Genomic DNA, 27,204 nt, shown 5'->3' with positions numbered 1-27,204 from the left:
TAGCAACAAATCTATAAATAGAAATATATGAACACTGCTTTGATTCAACAAATTTTCTTCCTTTAACAAACTGCGCAGACAAAATAGCAGTCAATATTTTCTTTGATCATTTGGATTTGGATGTGACTTCACACATTTCACACAGTTTTAAGAATTCCTGAAATTAATAATAAACAAAACAACAAAAAATAGTGATAAATAACAATTTTATTTAAAAAAAATTCTCTTCTCTTCAACTCAAGCCCTAAACAGAAACAAAATCACTATAAGAAACATTAACAATTGCAAAAAACAAACCTTCTCCTTCTTGTAGGTGCTTGTCCAGTAGTATACCAATACTTGAACATCCAACATGCTGGGACTTTACACGTTGCGTCCGGGCAACGTTTTGCATGTAGTGCGATCTTAAATGCCAATGCCTGACATTTTATGCAAGTTTTGATCTTGTTGCCGTGTTGATCCACACAAAGAGTTACATGTGCCATTAGTGATTTTGTACTCCGGCATTTGAATCGGTTGCAATTGATATTTTTGCATTCATTATAGTGCAATAATAAAGGCACAATCTCTCGTACTTGCACCAACATCAGTCGGCCCGTCAGATAAGTGAATTGATCATTTGTGAGCGTATGTATTGCTCTGATGAATGCTTCTCTACTCATTTTTATTTTATTTTAAGCGATATTAAAACTAAAATTAAAATAATTCACAAAACAAAATTCTATTAATAAATACTGTAATATCTTGACTACCTATTTCCATTTTACAATGAATGCAATGTATTTAAGTAATAAATCTCTTTGACTGTATCAAAAGATGTCTGCCTACTTAGGTACTTACCCTGTGTCTCCGTCAACGGCTGCTGCGGTTATGCGAACATTTCTCTTATTCACGTCGAAGGAAAATGCGGTTTTGGCGAACGCGCAAGCGTATTGCACATGATCATTTGTTTTTGTTTGTTGAATATCATAGCAACAAGGCGTTTTTCACTTGTTGCTATGACGTAAATCAACAAGATTCACGAAAAAAGAAAGTCGATGACTTGGCACTTTCCGAATGACGCGTATCTCTGTCTCAGTCATACATTTAAAATGATTAAAGTAAAGTTTTTCCGCAGCAGGCCATGATAATAATTAAATGAAGCCAATTTTCAACGTTGTTCTTTGGCAACATTTATAAATAACCACTAAAGTTGGAATGTTTTCTCACTTTCCGGCCCGCATCTATCCTCGGCCAAAGGCACATTTTCTTCCCTTGAAGCGCGGCCGCTTCCGTTCGCTCCGTTTCAACCCAACTCTTAGAATTATTAAGAAATAATTAATATCATAACGCATTTGAAATTGAAGTAAAACTACGTGAAATTCAGCGCGTTGCTACGGAAACAGCGCGTCCAGGCAACTTACGAGCCAAGTTCAACCGTTTTGCCGAGTCAAAACTCGAAATTGCACGCGAAATTCCAAAGATTTTCCGTTTTCGTCTGCGCGCTGCGCAAAAACGCTAAGGCCAATTGCGCTGCGAATAGTTTAAATTACGAGCCAAAGTTTAAGCTTTGCGTTTCATGCGCTTCTCAAAAAAAATAACGCGCAACGAAAGGTCCGTTTTCTTAATAAATTACTTGCAAATTGTTATTTTGTATAAACGTTTCCGGCGCATGACGTGCAATTCTTCGAGGATGCTCGTGCGCGAAGAATGAGATGCATTATTCATACGTTTTCCGATTTTTTTCGCCGCGTGTATCCGCTTTCATTGGAAGCGCTTTCCGTTGTTTCGCGTTATTTTTTCGGTTTGCACATTTGTTTTGTTTCTTGATCGAATCCAGACGGTGCGGAACAGACAACTATAGAGAAAACATTATCCTTTACAGCTTTACACATTGCCACCGTGCGGGGGCGGTGCGGGACGGCGGCGGTAGCAGTGGAAAAATGGTAAATAAGTCGCGGGGCTCGCGAGACAATAGCGAAGGAGCGCGAGACGTAAATAAAAACCCGGAGAGCTATTGTTAAAGATTATCTTTTAAATAAGTCTTATTGCCCTCGAGGAAGAAAAATGATACGCCGGCACAATAACGTCGAGGCCAGGCGCAGCCAGGCAGTGATACACGCGGCGGCGGCGGCGCTATTTATGCTTTTCATTCGCGGCAAGTTGAGCGAACGCCAGCGCACAATGTGTCTGTTAAAGCCCGCCAGTGGTACTCATCTTGTACTCTGCTTTGTTCCAACTGGATTTGTTTTCTTCTCCTGAAAAGCGCGCTTTTTAAACGCGTCTGCATTCGTGTACGCAAAACTATACAACTCGTACGCAATCTTCCATTGTTTTGCTTTTATTATTGTTTTCTTGATTTTTATTTTAGCGTTAAATTTTAAAGCTCATATTTTAGTAAATTGCTAGACTTTTGTTATCAAACAGAGAAATTTAAACATCAAAAACTGAAAATCTGCAATATTCCTTCAATATTTTACGAAATAATTGTTTTTATTTTTGTTTTCTTAATTTTTATTTTTGTGTTAAAATTTAAACTTCATATTTTAGTAAAAATTATACTTTAGTGATGAAACTTTGAAATTTAAGTGTCAATAATCGTAAATTTGCAATATTTCATCAAAATTCCGCAAAATACTTGTTTCTTTTATTATTTTCTTGATTTTTATTGTTTCGTTAACATTTAAAGCTATTATTTAGTAAATTGTGATATTTTAGTGTTTAAACTTTGAAATTTAATTATTAATATTCAAAACCCTGTAATATTCTATCAATATTTGAAGTACACGTTGAAAATCAAGCATTTCCTCCGATGTTCAAAACCCAAACTTATTTCCAATCGCAAGCGGCGCGCCTGTTCCCATCGACGACACGCAAACCACGAATTTATCATAAAATCGGTGTTATCCGCGCCCCGTCACCGAGTTCATTGTTAATCCATTAACAAAACGGTACTCGGATACCAGTTTCGCCGCGATAATAATGCGCGATTGTTTCACCTCTGGAAAAAACCCGGCGCATCGACGTATTTCGCTGCAAGAAGTGTGTAGGCGAATCGGCAAATGTTTCAAGTTTGATGGTTGATGGCGGGCCATCCGGCGGCAGCGTTCTTTAAACGACTGTTACCCTCCCGAGGGCTGTTTGCTTATTGCATGCCGTTACGAGACTTATTTTTTCACGCCAGATGCCCGCCTGCCGTCGCAAACGCTTCGGAATGCTACAAAGCGGACGGCGAAATAGAATGGAACGCGCCAGAAGCGAAGGGCAGAAAAACGTGCGCATATTACGCGCCCGTGGACAAATCGCTTTCTAACGCGTTCAACGTTTGCTTCTGCCTTCACCTTTAACAACTTTGTGTATATAAAGTATCTGCCTGCTACATTTTTATGATTGTAATTGTGCGAAAAGATTACCAACGCTTAATTTACTTCGAATCTTATTCAGTGCTGTTTGAAATATTACTTGTTTAGACTTCAACGTTATGCAACCCATTCTACACGTTACAGAATATACAGTTTTATTAGTTGTCACTGTAGGCAACCTCAATGTCAAAAAATCAAAAACTTAAAAGTTTTTTCCTGCAAAAATTGAAAATTTAATAAGTTTTTTAACAACTAAAACGTTGGTATAGCAAAATCTGATAGAGTATGATTGTAATCATTTGTAATTGCTTAGTTATCTTCAGAATTCGGGTAATTCGCTGAAGAATCCGAGTCAATCAGCGGCTCAGTATCCGATTCGTCTCGATGATGATGCACCATTTGCACGGTACTCAAAACTCTCTTCACCGCGTTCCGTGCGCATTTCTTCGCCTTCTCTCTGGCGCTCTTCGCCCGTTTAGTACCGGATGGTTTCTTATATGAAACACAAGTGACATAAGGAAATAAGGAAATATATTTCATGATATCATGATAAACATTTATCGTACAATAACATCTGTATGGAACTCTGGAAGGCATTTTCAAGTTTACATTTAAATTTATACATTTCAGTTTTGCTTTGAAGTCCTCGGCTAACAAATAATATTGCGAAATTGCTTTGGTAAACGCAACCCGTTTGATAATACTAGTTTCCGCACGCATATAAAAACTCGGCGGCCATGCACTTTTTAAGTGTCGCTGCTGCGTTTTGCTTGGTTTTCTGTTTTGATTTGTTAGTAAACTCCCGCATCATTCAACTGGTCAAAGACTAAATTTTAAAGTATTACAAGTAGTACAATTATAGTCAGTATCGCTAAACATCGCTAGATGATATTTTGTTCAGTCAGGAGGCACAACGGTTAAAAGTCACCCTTTAATTACAATTTAATTAATTAATCGGCAATTACTTCCTGATTGAGTTGATTCTTCTCACAGATAACAGACGGATTGTAACATTGATTTGTAATTCACTGACGAGAGATTTTGTAGAAGTGTCAATTTCTCATAAGGCATACATCTAACACAGTCATGGGAGTAGGTCACATAAATCACATTTCCAATGACTTAAGCGCCATTTTGTAACATTTAACGTCTGCAACGTGTTCGCATCAAATAACATCGAATGAAAGATTGGCAAACACCATGCCACGAATACACATTGCTTACAGAAGTTGTGATTGCTTGCTACCTGTCAAATTCTCATCGATTAATACTAATTGTACGATTTTAATGTTCGCATCCGGGATGATCACAACAAAAACTCAGCTTTCAGTTCCGTAAAAAAATATTAATACATTCGTACACCGTTTTGAACTAAAATGTGCGCTTACCTTTAAAATAATTGTGCAAAACTCCGTCGTCCCGGACCTCAGATTACAAACTAAATAATATAACAATATTTATAACAAAAATATGCAACGTGCGTGCGTTGACGGTTAAATACTAACAGAATACTAAACGAAACTACTACGCGTGCGCAGCAAATGACTAGATTATATAGAATAAATTCCCTGTTGCACTTTGGTTCCTTCTGTTTTGTGTGTTGCGTCTCGTGGACGTCGAGGCGCGCGCCATAACTGCCAATGGCTGACTGGTCGGTTACAGCACGTCCATTTTGTGTACAATACACAGTTTAATTTAATAGTAACTTTGAGCGTTTTGTATCTTTGGTGAAATGTTGCGACGAATTTGGATTGATGTGTAGCTGGTTGCGGTATTTATTGTAGGCTACATACCAAGTTTTCGTCCTTTGCGCCGTGCGCCATTGCGCGGCGGCGGATACCCTCTAGGTACACGTCCCGGTTGAATAATCCTGCGTTCAGCGGCATCCTAAAGTGATAATTTAAGGTTGGTTTATATAATTATATATTTATTTGACAATGAAATGCCTACGTGTCAATTCCAGGACGAACGTGCGCTTTGAACACACCCCAGACAGGTTTGTGATCCGATGTGGTGATTGATGGTACGGAGTCGTATTCGAGACACGTTATCGGTGGTGTATCTGGTTGGGTGCTCAGCCGACGCGTCTGTCGGTGTTTGAATAGAATTCGATCCGTGTACGCTGGTGCTCGCTGTTTCGACGAGGTGTCGAAATTTTGTGTGCCAGGATCGTACTAGATTTAATGAAAACATTTAATACCGCCAGCTGTTAATGAGGGCGCACGTGTTGTTTACCTTATACGTCGGCGGAAATGTGATATTTGCCTCCATGAATCCCCTAAATGCCGCGCCGTCGGTTAATACTGAACAAAGCTGATCGTGATGCATGTAACCGTGAGGCAAATGTGCTGGGAGCGGAAAACTCGTATGCGACAGCCATTCCAATACGTTTTTGCGCGGTGTCGCCAATCGAAAGTTGAGATCGCCGTTCCAGAAGACATAGTCAAAGTTCTGCGTCACGTCTTTGCTCTTATTGCGACAGGGAATGTTTTTCGGCAAGTCCAGTGACTGCACGATCTTTTTCACGTCCGACACGCGCTCTTTGACTTTCTCCTGATGCGCGGTAAGATGTGTGTTGACAAACAGAAACGACGTACCAAAGATCATGAAGCCGGTGGCGACTGCGCCCTTCGTTTTGAACGCGACGCCGGGCCGCACGGAAATACTTGAATCCTCCGGTAAAGATGCGTACCAGATGAGGTCTCGCCGCATGAAAACAGCGAGGTGGAGTGTGCCCAGTGACACCGAATGGAAGAGCACGTGTGTGGGACCGATGGTTTCCTGTAGGGACGCTTCCCATTCGAATTTTTCCGAACAGGACTCTTGGGTACCGAACGCAAGGATATCCGGCACGTGCTCCATGTTAATTGGTAAAACAAAATCGTTTAATTCTCTGCAAAAACGCAAAGAAAACGTTTTTTTTTGAGAAAATTTAAAAAGTGTTTTTTGTTTACCTTGGCGGCGTTTGTCCGTTCATATTCCAAGTCCCAACAAAAATATGAACCTCACGACGCGGTAGCGTTTTCTCCAGTTCCTTACTGCCAAGCAGTGTGTTAGTACCCATTCTTCCGTGTAAAAAGTTCCTCTGTCGCGCTTTCACTGTAGGTATAAGGTGTAAAACTTGCGCTGCCATCAACGCCTTGCGCGCTAAACTATTCGCGCTTGACGGCGATCGTGACACATTAGTGGAGCCATCTTTCAGGATTGTGTCGTGCGACATGCTGCGCTCTGACAGGTTGGTTTCGGCAATCAGCGACGCTTCCGTTCGTATACTGGTGTCTTCCACACTGCTACATCTTCTCAACTGGTTGAACGACCCGCCGAAGTCTCCGTTTACCTGCACAATACAAACAAATGTCATTTTTATACAAAAAAAATGCTATGACTTTGTTTTTTTTTTGTTTTTTTCAATGCAATTCACCTGTAATCTATTGCCTTCCAAGTCAGGTGACAGAAAAGGCCTGCCAGCCAAAGAGGGTGAAGGGTTTTGGCTGCATCCACTTTCGGAGTGTGTGGGGCTGATGTTAGAGACGTCCAGGCTGAGCGGGCGGCGTGAAACGATGATCGGACTCTTGGGTAGGTGCGCTTCGTCGTCGTTGGGTTTCTTCCGTCTGATTGTACTTTGCGCTCGGGTGATCACAATGCCAACTTTATTGGGATTCTTGCTGGGCAGCAGCAGCTTTTTGATGCTTTTCTTCTGGCTAAGTTTCGAATTATTCGGACTTGAATTTTCAGTCTCCATTGTCATGATTTATTGCTATTTGGCTACGTGAGTGAGTGTGATTTAATTAAATTTTCGCGGTGCAAACCGGCGCCGAAAGATCACATAATGTTCCGAAATGAAATCGAAAAAAATTAATTAACCCATGACGATTTACGCGCAAATTAAAATTAGACGTATGTTAGTGAAAGGTCATCGTCGTTAGGTTAGACGGCGGGGGTCGTCACGACGTCCGAACCCTCTCACAATGCGCAACAGGACGAGGTCCTGGCGAGCACGCCGCGCTCGTGATATAACGCACCGCGCGATTCGCACGAATTGTTTTTTTTTTTTTGAAAAACGGACGCCGCGCAACTTGTGCGTCTCCGCGAACTCCGCGAGATTCTCAACCGCCGCCGACGAGGCGGACGCGGCGCGCCGCTTGTTTGTATTGACGGCGCGTGTGTTTCGCTAGCCGAGCGCTGTCTGTTTGCACCATGCTGTCATGGCGGTCGGGCGCCGCGACGCTCTGCGTTGTGGTGATTCGGCGCGATTTATTGATTGCCCTTGAATGCCCACATTTTTTTTCGCCTTTCTCGAAATGCCAAGCCATGTGTGTGCCGCGCGGCTCACGCCGCCGCATCCCCACCGGCCGCCGGCCGTGCTAAATATAAATCCGGCGACACATTCGAAATGTTGTCGCGCGGACCCAGCGGCAGCGGCGGGCACGCATCGTGGAGACGCACTTGAGCGATTCGATAAATATAACTCATAACTGTTATTCAACAGCATGCTTAACTTCTATGTATTTGCTTGCATTGCGATGCAAACTCGTCACCAAGTTCATGACTTCACCGACATTTCTTCTCGGAATCTCATTCTTACCATTAACAACGCAAAACAACACAAATCACAACTTTACATTCACATTCAACTAATTCTCTTGTAAAATTATCACCTGTTGCGTCGTAAAACCTCTCGATTTTGCCGAAATACTCGATATTGAATGATTTATTTTCGTCAAACTTGAATGCGACTAACTTTCGCGTGTTTCGAATATTAACTGGTTCAACTCATCTCAATACACAACTTTGTATACACACAGATGTACAACGACACTTCAAATATTGGAATGCAATTTAAATGAGTGTGTAATGCACCTGTTGCATTTTCTACTTCAAATTCTAGTGAACCATTAATAAAAGGGTCGTAATTGAACAGAAAAACGTCGTTATCACTGAATAAACATAATTATTTCGCTTCAATTAATTACAATTATACCCGCAATAAATCATCCGTAGTCTTTTCATTACGCATATCTCGTGTTTGTGACAAATGTACGTATCAAACAAAACGCATTCGCGTTTAGAACTCTTCGTGCGCATTCAACCTTGGGTCTATTTCATCCGCGTCCACCTCGCCATCGATCTCGATGCTAGAAAACAATATACACATTAACATTAACAAAAAAGCATACAATGGCAACAAATCGATACGAGTTATTAGATATAAAATAACGAGAAACAAAGCACAATAAGTGTTCACAGGATGTTTGATTGAGGTACATAATAAAAAAGCAATCAAGCTGCTTGCAATAACATTCAATAAATTTTCTAATACAAAGATACCGTTCACCCACACGCCCCAAAACACAACATTTAGGCCAAATGACAATATATTAATTTGGACTTGACACGGTTGCGGCCGAATGAGAATTCCTCATTGTCCGTAATGTGCGGGTTGGAAGTACAAAATTGAGATTCGTGAGCAAACACACAGGTTGATAATTACATTGACACATTTAGAATTAGTTGTACGCCAGGGCTTTTGCTTGTTTCATGGTTTCATTGTAACGTTGCGCTGTGGTGGCCGTGATATTTACTTGCTTAGCGGGACGTGGAGATACTCGGCGACGAAGACGCGGAAAATCTTGTTGAGATTCTCGATTGTGTTGACGTCGATCGCGGTGCGGTCATCCGAGACTTTGTGCCACACTTTCGGGAAAGGTGACGGAATGATATGCAAGATAGGAACACCTAAAATAAAATTATTAGAAATAAAAGGTTTAAAAATATGAAAATTGTTTACCTTTTCGCATGAATGGCAAGTGATCATCTTCCACATGCGAATTATATCTTTTCTCTTGGAAATATTTTCGTTTATGATTGGATAATAAATGCGATTTGGCCAGAGCGTCTTCCGCACGACTCAAAGTCAAATAATGCCTGTCAGTGTCTGGGAAATAACTGTAGAATGTCGGGTTTGGTGTACCGAGCAAGTCCAGCAAGACAAAAACATCCATTCGGTCAAGCATTGACACACTCTCGCCGTTTGCAGAGCGGCCTAATGAATTGTCGAATTTTTTCGCCAGGTTACGCGCGCCATAGATCGAATCAGTGTCTGACCACTGATGGAATGCTTCCTCACCATCCAGGAACAACAGCATTAAACTAACATCGTTGTTTTTGACAGCTTGCAGCTCAGATTTCATGGTTTTGATCAAGTTCAGCATCATTGCACATGGAACAGCTGAATCAGTTGCAGCTACAGGATACAAAAGTTATAAAATTATCGATTAGAGGCTGAAATTGTAATGAATTACCAAGAAATTCAAAGTTTGCAAAGTATTTGCTGTCATAGTGACATGCTAACACCAAGAATCTCTCTGCATTTGGATTGAGCACTCCTATAATGTTCTTGAAAGTCAAAGAGCCAAATATAGGCACATTGTCTTTGAACATATCAACCTCAACAGTGAAATCATTATCCTCTAGTTGCTTCTTGATGTATTTGTAGACTTTTGTGTGGGTTGGTGTTTCAACCACTCTTGGAATTAAAATGTTGTCCAAAACAGAGTTCAGATGATCCACATCTGACAGTCTTGCTAAATGCTGAATCTGATGTCTGTTCAGCTGGTGGATTGAATGTTGCTCCTTTAAAGAATCAAATAATTAGTCAAAGAACAAAGCACTCTAAGTTGAACTTGAAAAAACTTAATTCTCGCCTTTTTGTATCGAAATTGCGCGCAGAGCACAACGTTTATCACCAGCACAAACAGTAATGAGATTCGCGAATGCATCTCAGGAGCGCGAAGGCAAAAGCTGGCACGCCGATCAAAACTGATTAGTGATAATCACTTGTTGATTGCGAAGAGCGTTCAAAGCATATGTCAAAAACTTAGGCGGGTTACGCTTTTTTAGCGAGCGGTGGGATTTGCGTACATGGAAAGCATTATGCTTTGTTCTACTTCTGGATGATTGGCTTATCAAAAAAAAAAAACTACAATGGCATTAATTTTATAGCACTTTTACGATGCAAGCAATAAATTTGCGGTATAAGTGATATTCGGGTAGAATTAAGAGTTTCGATATGATTCGTACGAATATTTTGCATCGTCGACCATATGACCGGCTTCGAAATGCGCGCAACCAGAAATACATCGACGTCCACAAATTATGTACATATTTTCGTATTACAAAATTTATTCCGAAATATGTTATATAAAATATTCTATATTTGTAAATCTACTGTTTTAATATTAATTCAACAACATATTTAATATTGCCACGTTGTTCTTTAATAATTTCATAAATCCAACATGCTGCAACCAAGAGTACAGCTAAAATAACAATTAATAAACACTGTACGATGATGATCGTAACCTAACAAACATGTTTAAACATATCAACGTAAAAACACAAACAAAAACGGTTGTAATAGTCGCGAACTTCTCATAACGAGATGTCGAGCGAAGAGAGTGTGTATAATCTTGTAACAAAACTATGTGAACATCACTTAGCAAAGAACTCCAAGTGTGTACGAATCAATGATGTGAAACGCCTCAGAGCCAAGGCATTTAAAGTGCTTTTGCACCAACCCAATCCTGTATCAGGTAATAATTTAACATTTTATTGAGATTTTACTTATGTCACGCCGAAAATATACTATTTAATGCATGCTTAGTACTTCTGGAATGTCAAACAACTAAAATTATAATTGTAAATGCAATAATTTAAAATTTTGATCCATAATTGATGATTAGATGCATTCTGGTTGCCAAATTGCAACTGCTTGGAGAGCCAGTTCCTTACCTGGCAGTACAACGTGCAATTTACGTTCAAACAGCCGGAACAAGCGAAAAAAATACAAAGTTACTATGATACAATCAGTAATTCCAGCTGGGATGATCTAACAAGTAAAGCAATTTTACATTTTTTGCTAAAACTGCGCAAAATACCTTTAAAACCCAAGGTAACACAAATTTAAACAATAAAAATCATCAAATATTCATATATCTATGATCTACAGAATGAAATTGCGCCACGTTTGTACGAGAGCGGTTATCGTGTATACAATGAAAGCGATTTTCACTTGGAACCGATTGAAAACACATCAATTAAATTCTCAAATTGCTCCCTGGGCGACACATCTCGCTGGAGTGATCTCTTCATCGATGCTGATATACTAGACAACTCCACATCGAACAATTCTGATGAAGGATTCGATAACCGAGCGTCACCAGAGCCAAATATCTGGGATGTTGTCTCCCGGATGAAATACACAAAACGTCGGACGTGGGAATCTTTGGGTAATCCACTACCGCCGAGTGAAAAACCATTTCTTTCAGATAGTAGTTTTAATGTGTATGCATTGATGGATAAAGGAAATTGTCTGAAGAAATGCGTTAATAAACCGGTGACAGTCATAACTAAAGAGCAGTACATGCGAGATTTGAAACAAGTTGCTCGTAAGTTAATTATTAATACAAAAATGTAGAGAAAAAGTGTTGAAATTTATGAAATTTTAGTTGGACTTGAGTCTCACACGTTTGAATCAAGTGAAGATGGATTCTCTTTGAAACCAAATGTTGTTTTCGATAAAATATCCTATGATGTCTTCAAAAAGTACAGTTGTTTGATGATAAACTGTGGAATTTGTTTCAAAGCGCTTCAGAATATGGTGTCTTCAACAGAAACATCTGCATTTGGTAATGTTTATAAATACGGGCCTATTTATGCTGTAAGTATCTAAAAACATGAATTTTTATTTGTTTTATGACATTTTAATAAAAATATTTATATTATAGGAATTTTGTAGTGCTGTTAATCGTTACCTGTCATATTATTACACCGCAACAACAAAATTCGACGAAAACAAAGGATTGTTAAAGTTTCACGCGTTTATCCGCATGTTATCACAACAATTATTCGCTGTTGCTAACATCTGTAAGGTAGGAACTTACAGGGAACCTCACGGAAGTACAATTCCAAGCGGTGTTGATTTATTAAATTATTTATATAAGAAATTATTTGGACAATCGAATAGAACGATTCTCATGGTGTTGTTAGGACTGTTATTTCCATGTTTACAAATTTATTTCATGTAAGTTGCACCTCACAGCGTAAAAATCATAGTATTAATATAAATTAATTTGTATTCTTTGGTTTTCAGACGATATCTTAGTCCGTGGTTGCTACAAGGCGTCGTAAATGACACGCACAACGAGTTTTTCATCCGTGTGTCACTAAAATTCCTGACTAGTAAAGACAGGAAGTATTGGACGCATGGTTTTACAATCGTTGATTCAAAAATACCCGAGTTTCTTATTGATCATGCAAAGAATATTCTAGATTGTGGAAAATCCGCGCATTTATTGAAGTTATGCATGCCTAAGTCACGAATTGTTCAGTATTTCATGGCGAATAAGTCGCATATGATTCAGTGTTGTATTACGCGTGATTTATTGTTGAAACGAGAGCGAGCTATTAAGGCGTATGAGTTTGAAATGGTTGTTGCTGGCGGAGGAACGCAATTTTCCTTAAAGGATTGGTTAGCGATGAAAGAAGATGAGAAGATTATTTTTAGCAAGTGTGTTGCTGCTAAACGCGCGGCAACTATCAAACGGATTCAGCGTAAGTATAACAAAAACATTTTTAAAAATTTTGTTTTGAAAGTGTATTTACGATTGTTTAATAGAACAAAGACTGGAAAAGTTATCCAAAGAAAATGAAAGGAAACAAGAACGTTATCGCATGCTGCGCGATGAATATGACAAACAATTAGCTTTAAAACAAGAAGTAAAACTTGCTGAGCTTGCCCGAGAGCTCAAAGAAGAAGAAAAATTCGCGGCGATGCAGGAAAAAGTCCAAACTATGATTCAAGAAGAAGCGTAAGTACAAAAACAATCAAAATGTATTAAAAATTAATAATTGTACCTTTAATTAATTCTAGCCTACGAATGATTGCCCATTATGAGCAGATATACGAAAACGCAACACATATGAACGAACGCATCTTAACCCACATTGAAACAATCAAAAATATTCATCTGGAAGAACCACCGACACCTAATCCACCTATTCCAGCAACACAAACAGTGGAAACAATCGATGTTGACGTAATCAATGCAAACGCTGACGGAAACATAAACACAGATCAAAAAACTATCCCAGATGACAAAATCATTCTCACTGATGCGCAACGCAACAAATTAAAAGTAATGGGTTCTTCAATCAATGAAAAAACCAACATTCTGAAACCAAGTAATACAAATATTATCGTAACCGACGCGCAGAGGAACAAAATGAAGGTAATGACGGAGGAGTACGGCCAGAAAACCGATCTGGAAATTAATCGTGATTATTCAATGCGTAGTAAATTAACTTTTAATGATAACGATTTTCTTATTACCACAAACGCGCCGAATAATAACAATCCACAAGATGGCGCCGAGAACAAACCGCAAACGTCGAAGGTTGAAGGTGACTCAGTCACCGATAACGACGGCAACTTAATTACCGCGAATGCATCACGCTTGGAGAAATACCGACAAGAGCGTAATTTTAAATTGGACGTTACGAAAACAATGGCCGAGTACGGTTATACGCCGTATCAAAATACGCCTAGCTTTGACTTTTTAAAATCCGATTCGCTGTTCACGGCGACTGCGAGCGCAAGCGCGGGATGCTCGTTTACTTGTACACCTATGTACGAAAACGCTGGTGAAACTATTCATCTGGATTATGATTATCCTATGAGGGTTCCCTTGGCAGATGTGGCGGACATTCAAGTCTTGACGTTGGATAATTATATTCGACGTAGTCTAATGTTGCCATTGGAAGTACAAATGAGTCTGTTGCGTTCTGATCTTTTGAAACATTTCATAGTCGATCAAAGGTTTCTCACACATCTTGAACAACTCCGGAACTATTACTTTCTTTTAGACGGAGAGTATTGTATTAGAATGACACGTGACTTGTTTAAGAGTTTATATGCAGGTGGAGAAAGAGCTGTGTATGGTTTTCCAGCTCGTACGCAATCATTTATGGCGGATTTGCCGGAAGATGGCGATATTGTAATGAGATTATGTGTGAATTCTCTAGCGAAAGGATTAGATTTGGGTAATATTAACGCCTTCGATGGAATTTCATTAAGTTGTGATGTTAAATGGCCATTGAATATTTTACTTCCGAGGGATACTATGGGTAAATACGATGAGATATTTAAATTCTTATTGAAAGTTCATCGTGTTGCGTGGGTTTTACGCAATATTTTCATGGTAAGTGGTGTAATCGTTCAACAAATCAAAATTTTGTAAATATTTGTGTTAATAGGACTTGAAAATGATGCACAAGGAACATTCCCAACACGCAGCGTTATTATCCTGTTCACCGCATTACCAGCGCGTGGAATTGTGCAGACACATCATGACACATTTCATCCAAACATTCCAGAATTACATCGTAGGCGAAGTATTGCAGAGTGCGTGGGCTAGCTTTCAGGAAGCACTGAAATCGATTGATCATATTGATGATTTATATACTGCACACACCACATATGTCAAACAAATCTATTTCATGTAAGTATTCATCATGATTTTTATCAATTTAATATTCCGATTTACGCTATTTATATCACCCAGGTGTCTTCTTAATAAACAATCAGCACCGGTGAGGAAAGTAGTGATGAACATATTCAAAGTAATACTCAAGTTTTACGATTATTTGCGTTTGCGTGATTGGGTGCTCAACGACACCGCATTCGAGCATCCAAATTACGCCAAACTGGAAGAAATCTTCGCGAATTTCATGGTAATGGCGAAGTATTTCTTCAAGGTAGGCAAAAAGGTTACACGCAGCGCGTATCAGTCACAATTCGCACAGCTTATCGATTTATTGGACATCAATGGATATTTCAGTGCTTGTTTCAGCGAATCTACTTAATTTCAGCTTTATAAAGTTCACAACAACTAATCAACACGTTATGTATTTATTTGATTATTTAATAAACGCGTACTTACGATTTGAAATGTTAGCAGTAGTAAAAAATCGGTAGTTTATTGTAACGCTTAATTTTACGCATATAACAAAATGTTTCCCACGAAATCATAACAGGAACCAGCAAATTTGATGATTTCGGGGATTGTCACAACACAGAATCAACTTACTAACTAATAATACTCTACTTAAATGTCATAATCATCAAAGGCACGAGTTAGTCGCACCACATGTGTGCGTTTGCACTCAACTCTCAATCACAAATCTTCAAAAACAATTATTAAACCTAAGCAACATCAAAATCAATATCGTATTTTATGTAATACTCTTTGGACCTCATACGAATCAGATCACGATGCAATATGCAACATTACTATTAAATACTCTTTGGATCTCTTTCACTGAGATCACGAAAAACTTAATGAACGTCTAATTATAACATACTCTTTGGATACTCGTCATTTCAACAACAATACTCGTCTAGAAAAATATAAAAATCTGTGCTTACAAACTAAATTGCAAAAAAAATAATGAGATGATTTAAGTTTATCAGTTAATCAGTCCTGGAGCGTTTCGGTGGCGGAGCTTCATCATCCGAATCCACAATGATAGACTCATCACTCTCGCTGTCATAAGCTGCAAATGTGCTATGCTCACCATACAATAACTCACCAACCTTATTCAACATCCCTGTGTCTACAATCCACGGATGCACCATCAGGTCATCCATCTTGATGCGTTCTCGCACATCAACGGTCAACATGCGTCGGACGAGATCCTTGGCGTCCTCGCTGATGCTCAGCCAAGTATCACCACAGAAAGTAACCTGTGATGTCTGTGAGAGTCTCCTCTCGTGTTTAAACGGCAGATCCCTACCTAACATGAAGTACAACACGACTCCAAGACTCCAGATGTCCGCTTGATAGCCATACAACTCACGCCTCAACACCTCTGGTGCCACATACATTGGAGTACCGCAGACGGTGCGTTGGAAGTCGTTTTCCTCATCAAGAAAGCGACTCAGACCAAAATCGGAGATTTTTACGATCGAGTCCGGGTATGGGGTTTTGAGCAGGATGTTTTCCGGTTTGAGATCACGATGGATAATGCCGTTGGAGTGTAGATAGGCGACAGCCACTGCGATTTGGTAGAATAATTGTTTCGCTTGCGCTTCGTTGATCGGATGCGTTGTTTCGACTAATCCGTTGAGTTCGCCGCCTTCCATGTATTCCAGAATGATGAACACACTGTCTACGGTGTCTTCTATGTCTTTCATTGAAACTACACCCGGCTATAAGCACAAAAAAGCAAAAATATACAAATTATTGTCTTGGAAAATACAAATTATGCTTAAAAATTACGATATCATGGAAACTTACATGTTGCAATGCTCTTAAAATATTAATCTCTCTTGCAATCTTCTCAGGACAATTGATTTTATTCTTGCCATTCAATGGTGTGGCTTTTACAATCTTTTTAACAGCAAAAGGCCTCAAAGTTTCCTGAAATTTATAACTTTTTAGAGTTTAAAAGTTAAAAATTGCATTATCAACCTTTTCAAAACACAACTTGACTTCCCCACATGCTCCCCTTCCCAATAATTTAGAGATTTGATACTTCTTCCTGAGTTTCTCTGGCAAATACTTGTTATCATCCAAGTCACAGATGATTTTAAATATGTACACTAAAAGCAATCAATTTAAACACACTAATAACCTAAATATTAACTCCTTGACACAATTTACCTTTCAATCCCTTGAAACCAATTGCAATCTCATCATCATTCTGCAGAATGTTGGTTCTACCCTTGCCAATTAGATTTCCATTAAGATAGGTGCCATTCTTGCTCATATCTTTGATGAGCACCAGGGAATCTTCCTTGGTGATGACAAAATGCACCTTGCTGATTGCCACAATTCTATGTATTGGAATGTTATCTTGAGTTATGATTATATCACAGGATTCAGCTCTTCCTAGGCTGTATGATTCAACCTCTAAATCTGTTTCAAAATGAAATTAATGTTTTACTAAGCCAATTGGAAACTGTTTCACATACCAACTGGACTAAGATGAAGATAAGTAGAATACAGTCTTCCCCATGCATGAATTGGTTGAATAATATTTGCTTTAGTCGCCGGTGTAAGGCTCAATAAGTCAGGAGTTTGAGTGTCTAGAGATTGGCAAGACATTTTCGTCTAGTTATAGTTTACATGCACACTTTTATTGATATTGAGAATATTTTGCATGCAGCTGAGTTGGGAAACAAAAGTAAACTACGAGATGAATTTGGTGAGGTTGTGTGGGTGATGAATGAACTCTTTCAAGAAAAAATGCTATTGCAGCATCCGAAAATTCTCGAAGGTTGACCGGAAGGAGACATTCAGCGACAGTTAGAAACTGCACCAAAGATCCAAATACTCATAAAGAAAGTCATAATCGTAATTTGGTTATCATAATTCTGCTTAATTAACAAGTTGATGTTTTTTACGTTACGAAACAGTCGTTGGACGAAAATTAACGGAAATCCTGCTTTGAAATTCGAAGGAAGAAGGAACTCAACGAACTTAATGTTTTCGTGCGTGCTCGGTTCGTTGCGTTTGTGTTTGCTGAATCCGGCGCTGTGATTGGTTGAAAAAGCCGCCAGAGTGTCCCGCGGCCATTATCCAGCGTTGCCATCGCAGTTAACCATTCCGCGCATTTTCACCATCCACTACGCACCGGCGTTGTTTGGCGCGCTGGCGTCTCCCGAGTCGTTCGCGTCGTTTGTTTCGTTCAATTGTTCTTAGCAAATTCCATGTGCATTTGATAGTTGAGAAACGGAAACATGGGCGACAAAGGTGACGCAGGTGAGTGCGATAATTTCTCTCGCAAATCGAAGACTTCATTGGCATCGCGATCGAGTGTGGATCTGCATGATTCCAAGCCGGCACTATGCTCTGCAGAAACGTTCGACGATGCGGTGGAGGAGCGCGTTATCAACGAGGAGTACAAGATATGGAAGAAGAACACGCCGTTTCTGTACGATCTGGTAATGACGCATGCATTGGAATGGCCCTCGCTGACCGCGCAGTGGCTGCCGGACGTCACCAGGCCGGAAGGTAAGGACCACTCCATCCATCGGCTCATCCTCGGCACGCACACCTCCGATGAGCAGAACCACCTGCTCATCGCCAGCGTTCAGCTGCCCAACGAGGACGCGCAATTCGACGCATCGCACTACGACAACGAGAAGGGCGAATTCGGTGGCTTCGGCTCCGTCAGCGGGAAGATCGAAATTGAAATCAAGATAAACCATGAGGGGGAAGTCAACCGCGCTCGCTTCATGCCACAGAATCCATGCGTGATCGCCACAAAAACACCATCCAGTGATGTGCTGGGTAAGCATTTCCTCCAACCCACGTGAATTCTGTTTTTATATTCGAATCTGTTTATTTACTTAGTGTTTGATTATACCAAACACCCGAGCAAACCGGACCCAGCTGGCGAATGCCATCCGGATCTGCGTCTGCGTGGCCACCAAAAAGAAGGCTACGGTTTGTCGTGGAATCCAAACCTCAACGGCTATTTATTGTCGGCCAGTGATGACCACACAATTTGCCTCTGGGACATCAACGCGACTCCGAAAGAAGACCGCGTGATTGATGCGCGCACGATCTTCACGGGACACACAGCTGTCGTCGAAGATGTCGCCTGGCATTTACTGCATGAGAGTTTGTTCGGCTCCGTTGCCGATGACCAGAAACTGATGATCTGGGACACGCGCTGCAACAACACCAGCAAGCCCTCGCACACTGTCGACGCACACACCGCCGAGGTCAACTGTCTCAGCTTTAATCCTTACTCAGAGTTTATTCTGGCGACTGGGTCAGCCGATAAGACTGTCGCGCTGTGGGATCTGCGAAATTTGAAGCTGAAGCTGCACAGTTTCGAGTCGCATAAGGATGAGATCTTCCAGGTGCAATGGTCGCCGCACAACGAGACGATTCTGGCGTCGTCTGGTACGGACAGGCGCTTGCATGTGTGGGATTTGAGCAAAATCGGCGAGATGCAGACGCCGGAAGACAACGAAGATGGGCCACCAGAGTTGTTGTTCATTCACGGTGGACACACTGCGAAAATATCCGGTAAGTGATTGTTTTTCATGTGTTTATTGTGTTTTTTTTTTTATAAAATTTCAGTTTAAAGTAAATATTCTTGTTATTTGTTGCAGATTTTAGCTGGAATCCAAACGAACCCTGGGTGATATGCTCCGTGTCCGAAGACAACATAATGCAAGTGTGGCAAATGGCCGAAAACGTTTATAATGACGATGACGGTGAGATGGCCATCTCGGATGCCGAGACCCCCTCTACCAACTAATTCCTATATCCTCATAATCCTATCTATTTTTCCACTTTTTTTAGTTGGTTTCCAATCAGTATGGTTGGTGTTGTCGTCTATGATGCGTAGTATGTCGGCGCAGGCAACGAGTCAGTGATTACGCGCCCGATCCAATTTAAGATCGGCCGCGCGCGCGCGCGTCGTATGGTTCCATTTTGATGTAGTTTTTCTTTCTCTTTTATTATATTTAAGCGCATTGCATTAGTTGCTCCCGTTGGACAACGTTCGTTTCAACTAGAGTTTATTGTTTAATAGTTAATGACAAATTTATATCACTTAATTAAGAATTTGGAACATCGATCTTGGTTGATAGAAATCACTGATTACGTATACTTGCAACTATTATGTTTATACTAAGTTAAGGATTATAATCGCAACGCTGAGAACGAAACACTGTTAATTTCCAGAAACTACTTAAGTCCATAATTTTGTGAAAAAAAAAACAACAAACAAACAAAGATGGGTGTTCATTTTGTACTGTAGATCAACATTCACAACTTCATTCCTGTAAAGTGGGATTTCAAGTCGCCCCAACATTTGTAGTAATCCTCTTCTAGCTTTTGACATGTCTTTAGGCCCCACTTTGTTACGGCTAAACCCAAGCAACTTTCAAACATAAACGCCTGCAACAAAAGGTTAATTAACTACAGTTTTTCGTGATTTTGTTGTATAATTTTGTGTTTATGCTACGTATGCAACCCACGCAACATGTAGCCATTTGCATATAATATTTTAGCCCAGCAATAATTCCACTGCATCCATAAAATGGAATTTACCTGAGTGTTATCTGCAACCCTCGCTGGTTTTAAAACTTCACTCGATCCGAAATCAAAACATTTCGCGTCTGGTCCATGTGGAGTCATGATACTGTGCAGAGTGGCACCGCCAGGTGCGAAGCCATCTTTCTTCGCTTCGTACGCGCCGTGAATCAATCCCATGAACTCCGACATGCAGTTCCTATGATAATATGGCGGACGGAAAGTGTGCTCCTGCACGGACCAACGCGGAGGGAAGATTACAAAGTCAGCGATTGCGGTGCCTTTCTTTTCGGACTGGCATGTCAACACTGTGAAAATCGACGGATCCTAAAATAATCACATTAATATTTTACACTTTCCTAATTTTCTATTGAATATATTTAGGTGTACGTACACAATGATCAAACGAAACGGAGTTGATAACTTGAAATTTACTCAAGTCATACTTGTAAGGCACGTAGTTACCATGCCAAGCGACAACATCAAAAGGACTATGATCCTGATTACAAGCAAACATCCCTCCTTGGTATTTTGAGACAATCTGATAAGATGTGTTCTGCATATCTTCATAGTAAGCTGTCGGTGTGAGAAAATCGCGTGGATTTGCGAGTCCGTTTGCGCCAATGGGACCCAAATCTGGCAGTTGGAAATGTTGCCCGAAAACTTCCAAAATGTAACCGCGGCTTGCCTCGTTCACCGCAACAGAGAAACGCATTCCTTGCTGGATGACACAGATTTGGTTAGGGTGGACTTTCATTAAGCCAAATTCTGTTTTAATATCCAGGGGACCAACTTGTGGCACTAAAAATGTAAAAAATTAAAAAGTGTAATTTTTAGTAAATAATTAACTCACCAATGAGCAGATCCCCATCGGCATTGTAAAATGCTCGGTTTTCCATTGATATACTACATGAATAAATATGAATGGCGAGTCCTGATTTCATTTTGGGGTCGCCAGCACCACAGATCGTATGCAATCCTTCAACAAAATCCACATCTGGCGTTTTGGGTAAGTCAAATGGACGCCATCTCATCTAAAAATTAATTTTAGTTTATTTTTGTTTATTTTATGTGCGAATAAAATGTACCTGGTTGGGATCTGGTTCCTGTTCGTCCCAATCATGTGTAAGAAATCCTTTGGGGAACTTCGTGTACGGTCCGTGGCCCACAGAAGGACGAATTCTATAAAGCCAAGTTCTTCGGTTTTCCGCGCGTGGTGCAGTAAACGCCGAACCTGACAATTGCTCAGCGTATAAACCATAGGGACATTTTTGTGGTGAGTTTTGTCCTTCGGGTAACGCGCCTGGACAACGCGGATCTTCGCTTACAAACTCGCTGCCAAACCCAGACAAATACTAAGAAATAAAAGCAAAACAAGTGAATATGTACGTAAATAGTTAAGATATATAATGTTACTTTATAATTATCTTCTTTCGTCGCCATTTTTTATGAATTTTAGTTTTTTTCTTTCAATGATAACAGTCCGGTCGTTGGTGTGCAACTGCGCGCTCGCTCGCAAAGTGCGCATATTTGAATACAAGTTTTGTCACCTCATCTAGGATCATGGAAGTTGTTTTCTTCGCAAAGTCGGCGCGGAGACTTTGGTAAACAACGTTCGCGGGTTCGTTGCTTGGCAACTATCGTGCGCCGTCGAGTATGCTAATCAAGTCGTCACTCGACACTTGTTTATAATAAAATCGTAATCTCGCCGTGTTGTAAATATTGAAACAAGCTGAGATAGATCTCCTGCAGTTGCTGAATGTGGAATTACTGCATACCAGGCGAAACGAAGAATTTTATTCGGAATAATTAGTGAAGTTGTTCTCGGCGAACGAGTATTCGATAATTACATGTAAATTTAATGTTGTTTCAATCTACGAGTGGCGTGATATGTGATAGTAAAAGTGTTACACGGAATTCAAGATTATCAACCGGCAGCATGATGCTTGGAAAGAAAAATGGTTTGTAATGTAAACAAATAGGAGTATTGTCTTGTAATTGTAGTAAAACTAATTGATTTCTATCAGTTTATGTGTGGTCAGGTCAAGATTTATGAAAATCGGGAGTTTTATAAGTGATTTCAACTGTTTTACTTAATTATTTGAACATTTATGGGGATTAAACTTTGTTTTCTTGTTTTTCAAGGTCATGACACAGTGAATTCAAAGTTGTATATGACAAATCGTAGTATTACCCATGTGAATCTATATTCTAATAGAATTATTTTTTCAGATTTACAAAATGGACGAATTTCCATGGCTGAAGTGAAAAATAAAGATGAAGGATGAATTGCCAGGTAAATCATTACCTAACTTGTTTTTTTTTTACCATAAATATCAAAATGTAAATGTGAAACTATCGCTGAAGGACATTTTACAAATTCCGAAAGATTTTCTTATTAGTTACATTTATTTGTGTTTATATTGTAGATAGCAGTAGGACAATGATATTTCTATCATTTATTGCTAGTTCCAGTTGATCCTTGACCCCAAAAATGCCAAAATTGCGCTAAAACTGCAACAATCAACAAGTAAGTGTAACTTTTATTCTACAAGTGCTGGAAAGTGGCGGCCATTTTGTTAGAAGTAGAAACAAGACACGTACGAAAAATGATTTATAAATTAATGATGTATTTCATCGGTTTTTCAATAATAATAATAATAATTAATCAATTACAAGAGAACTAATTCGGACCAAAACTGATTCGTAATCGAATAAATAGTCATCTTAATCATACTCAATATGCATATTACATGAATAATCCTAGAATATATTATACGTTCGAGAGAACAAATCAACAGTACAAACAAAGTTGTTGTCTACTGTTGCAACGCAATCGTCAGATATATTATCGTATGCAATCAGTGTTTGGTTTGCTTCTTACGCTTACGCTGCCTCCACACTGCTTGCGCCGCATCATGTTTGCATGCACTTAAATTTTAGTTTTGTTGGCGTCGTTACTGCAACGACGACGTCCTCTGCGACCACCGTACGTCCTTATATCTTACATGTCTAGCTGTATTGAGTTATTATTTATACTAAACGCTAGTCTACGATCCAACGGAAACGCAAAAACGAACAATGCACGCAAAGAACTCAACGAATACAATTAGGCAATAAAGTACGCGCGATACGATGAATGAACACGAATTCAACGCAAGGAAGCGACTCAATCAGCAGCAGCATCATCATCAGCATCCCATCAACGCGCCGCAATCTTGAACTCAATCAACAAGCAAGTGCAAGATGATGACAATGATTACAGATTAACAATCGATACATCAAGTAAATACAAAAGTCTGTTACATAGATTTTGATAGGTTTCCTGTTTTCGGTTTTGCACGTCTGCCTCTTTTGTTACAAACTTATCATTTATAGTACCTTATCTAATCAGTTGTAATCAGTAATCAGCAAATAGTTTTACGTCAAGCGTCATGCACAATGATGGTGGATGATGATGTGTGTTCGATGATGAGAGTTGTACGCGCAACGATGCATGTTGTTGTTGTTGTTTTTTTTTTTTCAGTGTTGTCATGTGTGAGTCGTGTGCGAATGTATGTTTATAGTCTCTCCAAGGAGTTTCTCTTTAAACAAATCAGTCTTGTCGTCGCCATGGCAACCAACGCTGCGCCGATTGCCGTGCCGAGCACATTTACGTTTGTTCTTGTCAACTCTGCAAGAGTCTGCAAGTTTAGAATTAGAATATCATGCTTTTGTGTTGTTGGTGGCGTTATCATTATTGCTACTATGTTAGATTTAGACTTGTGTGTGGCGGCGCCAAGCGCGCACGATTTTATTGATTATTTCGTGATACATCTGAGTTTGAGTTTGATGCGATGACTAATTCAGAATCAATTGCTTGCTCCTGATGCATTTGTGATTGGATCGGTGATAAGAGCGCGCGCGCAATCACACGCTTACAGACACTCTGCGTGTGATCATTTTTAGTGAGGATTCGTGTTAGTTTTGTTGTTGTTTGTCACATGTTACGCATCTTGTGCAAAAAAAAAAAGGAGTGAAGCAAACGAATATTTTCGACAATTTCGATTTTAATCTGTTGTTTGCTTTTTATGATTTGCCCTGCTCCGCACATTAATTCATACAGTTAATCTCAGTGCCAGCAGGTACAAATCATCGATAAATCTTAACATAAACATGAATAATAGTATTTTTACAGCTTCATTTATCTGGTACAATTTTTTTTTTAGTCCATATTAAGTAGAAAATAATTATTTACGCGACCAAAAATTACTAAATCAAAACACAATTACTAAGTAGATATAAACATTAGTTTTTGTGGGTGGCCAGCGTGCAAAAAATAAACTGAGTGCCTCACACACACGAATCAATAACATCGGGCGCCGCAGTTGAAATAAAAACACGACACGACACTTGATAGATTATGAACTGGTAAACGGTTCATTTATTTTCATTTTCCCATTTTTTTCCGTTTTCTTTACTTTGTATACGTGTATAATGGTATGTATAGGAATAATTATTTAAAAAAAAAAGAGAAGTGTATAATAAAGCCACGCCGACTAAGCCATGCCGAAAGAATTCCGCCGTGGATCTCATCATGAAGATCCCCTCACGTCGCATGTGTTTTCTTTCGGTTTCGCATAATATAATTAACTTGATGATACGACTTTAAATAAAATTTGTAGAACGCATGCGTAGTTGAATGTTTTTACCCCGATAGATGTAGTGTGTAGTTTTGTGTGTGTTCCGTAGAGTTGAATTATAGCTGAATAATGTGCGGGGATTGATACGATGCTTAAAGAAAATAGTCAGGCGTTCGGCGCGTCACGTGCGGCTCGCCGCGTCTTGGTGCTGGATCAAACTGCAAGCTGTAAAACGAAAACATTATCACTTTCTAGTCGAGAAAGGCAACATGTATTAATTGATTTTAGTGAGAGTGCAATGAAAAAGAAACAAGTTGCATGCATGACGCTCTCGAATGACTCTCGGATGTGTGAATTTGAAGTTTGCACTTTGATTCTGCCACATGCATCAATCTCAATAAACTGGTTATCATTACAAAACACTAAAATAGAGTAAATAAAAAAAAACATGGTAAAAAAAACTTTTAATGTGGAATGGTCTAGGCACACTGAGGATTATACATTGGACACCGCACACCAAAGGAATACAATTTGCAATAATGAAGGCGCTAAGGAATACAATACGGGGAAGTTAAGAGTTAGTTATGGAAGACGTGATTCCCCACTTCGTATGTTAGCTTATTAGTTAACCAAGTAACTGAAGACGTGGAATATGGACGTGAATTCACAGTAGGTTGGGCTAGAGGGGAAGACACGTTAACAAGATTCACTGCCGACGGCGACTTACAATGAATACTTTAGGGCATCGTCTAGCTCCATGATGGCGGCTTGATTGCCGCACCGATAGCAGTAGTTGGGCGCGCTAAATATGGTAACCACGTTACGATCGTGACACCAGTTGTAGCCCTCCATGACAAGCTGGTGGGCGCGCGACACCAGCGTCAGGCCGTTCGAATGGTTGAAGGTCTCGGAGATATCCTGGCCGAAGGTGTAGCCGGCGCCGCGAGGTGAAATGCCCCAACCACCGCGGTCGTCCGGATCGGACCACAGTAGATCACACATTGGTCCCTCATGTGGCACCTATGCACAAATCGAATTTTTGTTAGTTACAGCTGTAGTGCGTTGTTTGTGGCGTTTTCTCACTTCTTGCAAGCGATCTAGAGCTCGAATATGATCGAGGGTGTCGATGCTGGGGCTAAGACCGCCGTGCAGACAGAAGATCTGGCCGTCGACGAGCGCCGTGAGAGGTAGATAATCGAACAGATCCGTGAAGAACTTCCAAACGTTGGCATTGCCGTACTTCCTCAGGCATTCGTCGTAGAAGCCGTACACCTGGGTGATCTGACGCGATTCGTGGTTGCCGCGCAGTATCGTAATGCGTTCCTTGTAGCGCACCTTGAGTGCTACTAACAAGGTGACGGTTTCCACGGAGTAGTAGCCCCGATCAACGTAGTCGCCCATGAAGAGATAGTTTGTGTCGGGACTGCGCCCGCCTATCCGAAACAGCTCCATCAGATCGTGGAACTGGCCGTGCACGTCGCCGCAGACGGTGACCGGGCATTTGACTTCCTGTACGTTGCATTCTTTGGCGAGAATCTCCTTGGCCTGGCGCGCAGATGAAACGCACGGTAAGTCACGGAAGATGTACGATTATAGCGGGCACTTACCTTCTCGCAGAGCGTCTTCACCTGACTTTCTGTGAGTTGCTTACATTCGTTGAGCTGTTCAATCCACTGGTCGAGTTCCTTGCAGACCGACTTCTCGTCCATGCTGATTTCGAACTGTTGAGATACGTAAGAGAGTGAGGGGCGGTCGGCGCGCAGATGTTACCTAGCACGCGATTAAAGGGACTGCGGCGCGACGGGACGCATCCGCACAAAACGGGACTCGCTCACCCGAATGTCGGCAAAATGGCGGATCTACCGACTGGTGGTGACGTCACGCGTCCTGGTGGATCGACAATGCGCACTTTGCAAGCCGCGGGGGACAAGTCGCCGACGCCACTGGATGATGCACGAGCGCGAATTTTCGGCCTCGCCGGCGGGCGGGACGCGCACTGGAGCGACTTTTGGTCGTGGAAAACTGAACAGGCGATGGGTGCTCGACGACGCGCGACTTGCAATTGGCGGACGGTCCTTTAAAAGAACATGTGCGGAAAGCTCGAGCACCCACTTTGCAATTAAGTTG

At 40.5% G+C, this 27,204-nt stretch overlaps 7 protein-coding genes and 2 long non-coding RNA genes across 10 annotated transcripts; 3 read left to right on the top strand and 6 right to left on the bottom strand.

Annotated features, from left to right (window-relative positions):
* Positions 1–189: 189 nt before the first annotated feature.
* On the bottom strand, positions 190–885 carry LOC135794201 (uncharacterized). The gene is made up of 3 exons (XR_010548825.1): positions 841–885; positions 298–690; positions 190–244 (listed from the first exon to the last, which is right to left on the bottom strand). It is a non-coding gene; the product is annotated as an uncharacterized lncRNA (long non-coding RNA).
* A 2,721-nt stretch (positions 886–3,606) lies between these two features.
* Positions 3,607–7,515, bottom strand: INPP5E (Inositol-3-phosphate synthase). The gene is made up of 6 exons (XM_065303623.1): positions 6,763–7,515; positions 6,296–6,678; positions 5,577–6,234; positions 5,292–5,515; positions 5,135–5,228; positions 3,607–3,833 (listed from the first exon to the last, which is right to left on the bottom strand). The coding sequence occupies exons 1-6, from the start codon at positions 7,087–7,089 to the stop codon at positions 3,651–3,653; spliced, it is 1,869 nt and encodes a 622-aa protein (XP_065159695.1). The 5' UTR covers positions 7,090–7,515; the 3' UTR covers positions 3,607–3,650.
* A 757-nt stretch (positions 7,516–8,272) lies between these two features.
* On the bottom strand, positions 8,273–10,464 carry LOC135799038 (glutaminyl-peptide cyclotransferase-like). The gene is made up of 5 exons (XM_065312078.1): positions 10,046–10,464; positions 9,644–9,974; positions 9,130–9,585; positions 8,924–9,077; positions 8,273–8,476 (listed from the first exon to the last, which is right to left on the bottom strand). Exons 1-5 carry the CDS (start codon positions 10,118–10,120, stop codon positions 8,407–8,409), a joined length of 1,086 nt encoding a protein of 361 aa, XP_065168150.1. The 5' UTR covers positions 10,121–10,464; the 3' UTR covers positions 8,273–8,406.
* Positions 10,465–10,509: 45 nt separating this feature from the next.
* On the top strand, positions 10,510–15,349 carry LOC135798204 (gamma-tubulin complex component 6-like). The gene is made up of 10 exons (XM_065310999.1): positions 10,510–10,933; positions 11,084–11,292; positions 11,350–11,788; positions 11,849–12,060; positions 12,128–12,423; positions 12,493–12,953; positions 13,018–13,210; positions 13,273–14,599; positions 14,655–14,899; positions 14,963–15,349. The coding sequence occupies exons 1-10, from the start codon at positions 10,783–10,785 to the stop codon at positions 15,261–15,263; spliced, it is 3,834 nt and encodes a 1,277-aa protein (XP_065167071.1). The 5' UTR covers positions 10,510–10,782; the 3' UTR covers positions 15,264–15,349.
* Positions 15,350–17,894, bottom strand: LOC135798776 (ovarian-specific serine/threonine-protein kinase Lok-like). Its single transcript, XM_065311767.1, has 5 exons — positions 17,374–17,894; positions 17,063–17,317; positions 16,871–17,001; positions 16,697–16,819; positions 15,350–16,608 (listed from the first exon to the last, which is right to left on the bottom strand). The coding sequence occupies exons 1-5, from the start codon at positions 17,504–17,506 to the stop codon at positions 15,871–15,873; spliced, it is 1,380 nt and encodes a 459-aa protein (XP_065167839.1). The 5' UTR covers positions 17,507–17,894; the 3' UTR covers positions 15,350–15,870.
* A 109-nt stretch (positions 17,895–18,003) lies between these two features.
* On the top strand, positions 18,004–20,155 carry Caf1-55 (chromatin assembly factor 1 p55 subunit). Of its 2 annotated transcripts, XM_065311644.1 has the most exons (4): positions 18,004–18,163; positions 18,260–18,694; positions 18,758–19,441; positions 19,528–20,155. In XM_065311644.1, exons 1-4 carry the CDS (start codon positions 18,142–18,144, stop codon positions 19,674–19,676), a joined length of 1,290 nt encoding a protein of 429 aa, XP_065167716.1. In that variant the 5' UTR covers positions 18,004–18,141; the 3' UTR covers positions 19,677–20,155. The 2 variants fall into 2 exon arrangements, with proteins under 2 accessions (XP_065167716.1, XP_065167637.1); XM_065311565.1 differs by having other exon boundaries at positions 18,004–18,694.
* Positions 19,922–22,059, bottom strand: hgo (homogentisate 1,2-dioxygenase). The gene is made up of 6 exons (XM_065311877.1): positions 21,872–22,059; positions 21,544–21,810; positions 21,309–21,489; positions 20,850–21,256; positions 20,474–20,782; positions 19,922–20,320 (listed from the first exon to the last, which is right to left on the bottom strand). Exons 1-6 carry the CDS (start codon positions 21,896–21,898, stop codon positions 20,189–20,191), a joined length of 1,323 nt encoding a protein of 440 aa, XP_065167949.1. The 5' UTR covers positions 21,899–22,059; the 3' UTR covers positions 19,922–20,188.
* Positions 22,060–22,116: 57 nt separating this feature from the next.
* Positions 22,117–23,127, top strand: LOC135799224 (uncharacterized). The gene is made up of 3 exons (XR_010549958.1): positions 22,117–22,416; positions 22,688–22,751; positions 22,885–23,127. It is a non-coding gene; the product is annotated as an uncharacterized lncRNA (long non-coding RNA).
* A 1,357-nt stretch (positions 23,128–24,484) lies between these two features.
* mts (protein phosphatase 2 catalytic subunit mts) lies at positions 24,485–27,178 on the bottom strand. The gene is made up of 4 exons (XM_065312184.1): positions 26,685–27,178; positions 26,161–26,622; positions 25,805–26,097; positions 24,485–25,302 (listed from the first exon to the last, which is right to left on the bottom strand). The coding sequence occupies exons 1-4, from the start codon at positions 26,784–26,786 to the stop codon at positions 25,230–25,232; spliced, it is 930 nt and encodes a 309-aa protein (XP_065168256.1). The 5' UTR covers positions 26,787–27,178; the 3' UTR covers positions 24,485–25,229.
* Positions 27,179–27,204: the final 26 nt, after the last annotated feature.

Source organism: Atheta coriaria, unplaced genomic scaffold (assembly GCF_025399875.1).
Source record: "Atheta coriaria isolate IRGN ID8LTWV9N9 unplaced genomic scaffold, Caltech_Dcor_3.1 hic_scaffold_1_pilon, whole genome shotgun sequence".
NCBI lineage: Eukaryota > Metazoa > Arthropoda > Insecta > Coleoptera > Staphylinidae > Dalotia > Dalotia coriaria.
The sequence above is the reverse complement of the archived record's forward strand: the minus strand, read 5'-3'. Positions and strand labels throughout refer to the sequence as shown.

What these genes read in the sequence shown, in the direction of transcription:
- hgo (XM_065311877.1), bottom strand. Translation starts at nt 21,898, where the DNA reads ATGGCGACGAAAGAAGATAATTATAAA. An exon ending in CGATGGGGATCTGCTCATTG is followed by an intron (nt 21,257 to 21,308) that starts GTGAGTTAATTA and finishes TTACATTTTTAG; the next exon opens with TGCCACAAGTTGGTCCCCTG. An exon ending in GGGTTGCAGATAACACTCAG is followed by an intron (nt 20,321 to 20,473) that starts GTAAATTCCATT and finishes CTTTTGTTGCAG; the next exon opens with GCGTTTATGTTTGAAAGTTG.
- LOC135798204 (XM_065310999.1), top strand. Translation starts at nt 10,783, where the DNA reads ATGTCGAGCGAAGAGAGTGTGTATAATCTTGTAACAAAACTATGTGAA. An exon ending in AGATTTGAAACAAGTTGCTC is followed by an intron (nt 11,789 to 11,848) that starts GTAAGTTAATTA and finishes ATGAAATTTTAG; the next exon opens with TTGGACTTGAGTCTCACACG. An exon ending in TTTTACGCAATATTTTCATG is followed by an intron (nt 14,600 to 14,654) that starts GTAAGTGGTGTA and finishes TTGTGTTAATAG; the next exon opens with GACTTGAAAATGATGCACAA.
- mts (XM_065312184.1), bottom strand. Translation starts at nt 26,786, where the DNA reads ATGGACGAGAAGTCGGTCTGCAAGGAACTCGACCAGTGGATTGAACAG. An exon ending in TGAAGACGCTCTGCGAGAAG is followed by an intron (nt 26,623 to 26,684) that starts GTAAGTGCCCGC and finishes TCTGCGCGCCAG; the next exon opens with GCCAAGGAGATTCTCGCCAA. An exon ending in CTCTAGATCGCTTGCAAGAA is followed by an intron (nt 26,098 to 26,160) that starts GTGAGAAAACGC and finishes ATTTGTGCATAG; the next exon opens with GTGCCACATGAGGGACCAAT.
- LOC135799038 (XM_065312078.1), bottom strand. Translation starts at nt 10,120, where the DNA reads ATGCATTCGCGAATCTCATTACTGTTTGTGCTGGTGATAAACGTTGTG. An exon ending in TGCAAACTTTGAATTTCTTG is followed by an intron (nt 9,586 to 9,643) that starts GTAATTCATTAC and finishes TGTATCCTGTAG; the next exon opens with CTGCAACTGATTCAGCTGTT. An exon ending in CTTGCCATTCATGCGAAAAG is followed by an intron (nt 9,078 to 9,129) that starts GTAAACAATTTT and finishes ATTTTATTTTAG; the next exon opens with GTGTTCCTATCTTGCATATC.
- INPP5E (XM_065303623.1), bottom strand. Translation starts at nt 7,089, where the DNA reads ATGACAATGGAGACTGAAAATTCAAGTCCGAATAATTCGAAACTTAGC. An exon ending in TGGAAGGCAATAGATTACAG is followed by an intron (nt 6,679 to 6,762) that starts GTGAATTGCATT and finishes TGTATTGTGCAG; the next exon opens with GTAAACGGAGACTTCGGCGG. An exon ending in CATTTCCGCCGACGTATAAG is followed by an intron (nt 5,516 to 5,576) that starts GTAAACAACACG and finishes CATTAAATCTAG; the next exon opens with TACGATCCTGGCACACAAAA.
- Caf1-55 (XM_065311565.1), top strand. Translation starts at nt 18,142, where the DNA reads ATGGGCGACAAAGGTGACGCAGGTGAGTGCGATAATTTCTCTCGCAAA. An exon ending in ACCATCCAGTGATGTGCTGG is followed by an intron (nt 18,695 to 18,757) that starts GTAAGCATTTCC and finishes TTATTTACTTAG; the next exon opens with TGTTTGATTATACCAAACAC. An exon ending in ACACACTGCGAAAATATCCG is followed by an intron (nt 19,442 to 19,527) that starts GTAAGTGATTGT and finishes TATTTGTTGCAG; the next exon opens with ATTTTAGCTGGAATCCAAAC.
- LOC135798776 (XM_065311767.1), bottom strand. Translation starts at nt 17,506, where the DNA reads ATGTCTTGCCAATCTCTAGACACTCAAACTCCTGACTTATTGAGCCTT. An exon ending in TCAAGTTGTGTTTTGAAAAG is followed by an intron (nt 16,820 to 16,870) that starts GTTGATAATGCA and finishes TATAAATTTCAG; the next exon opens with GAAACTTTGAGGCCTTTTGC. An exon ending in TTTTAAGAGCATTGCAACAT is followed by an intron (nt 16,609 to 16,696) that starts GTAAGTTTCCAT and finishes TTGTGCTTATAG; the next exon opens with CCGGGTGTAGTTTCAATGAA.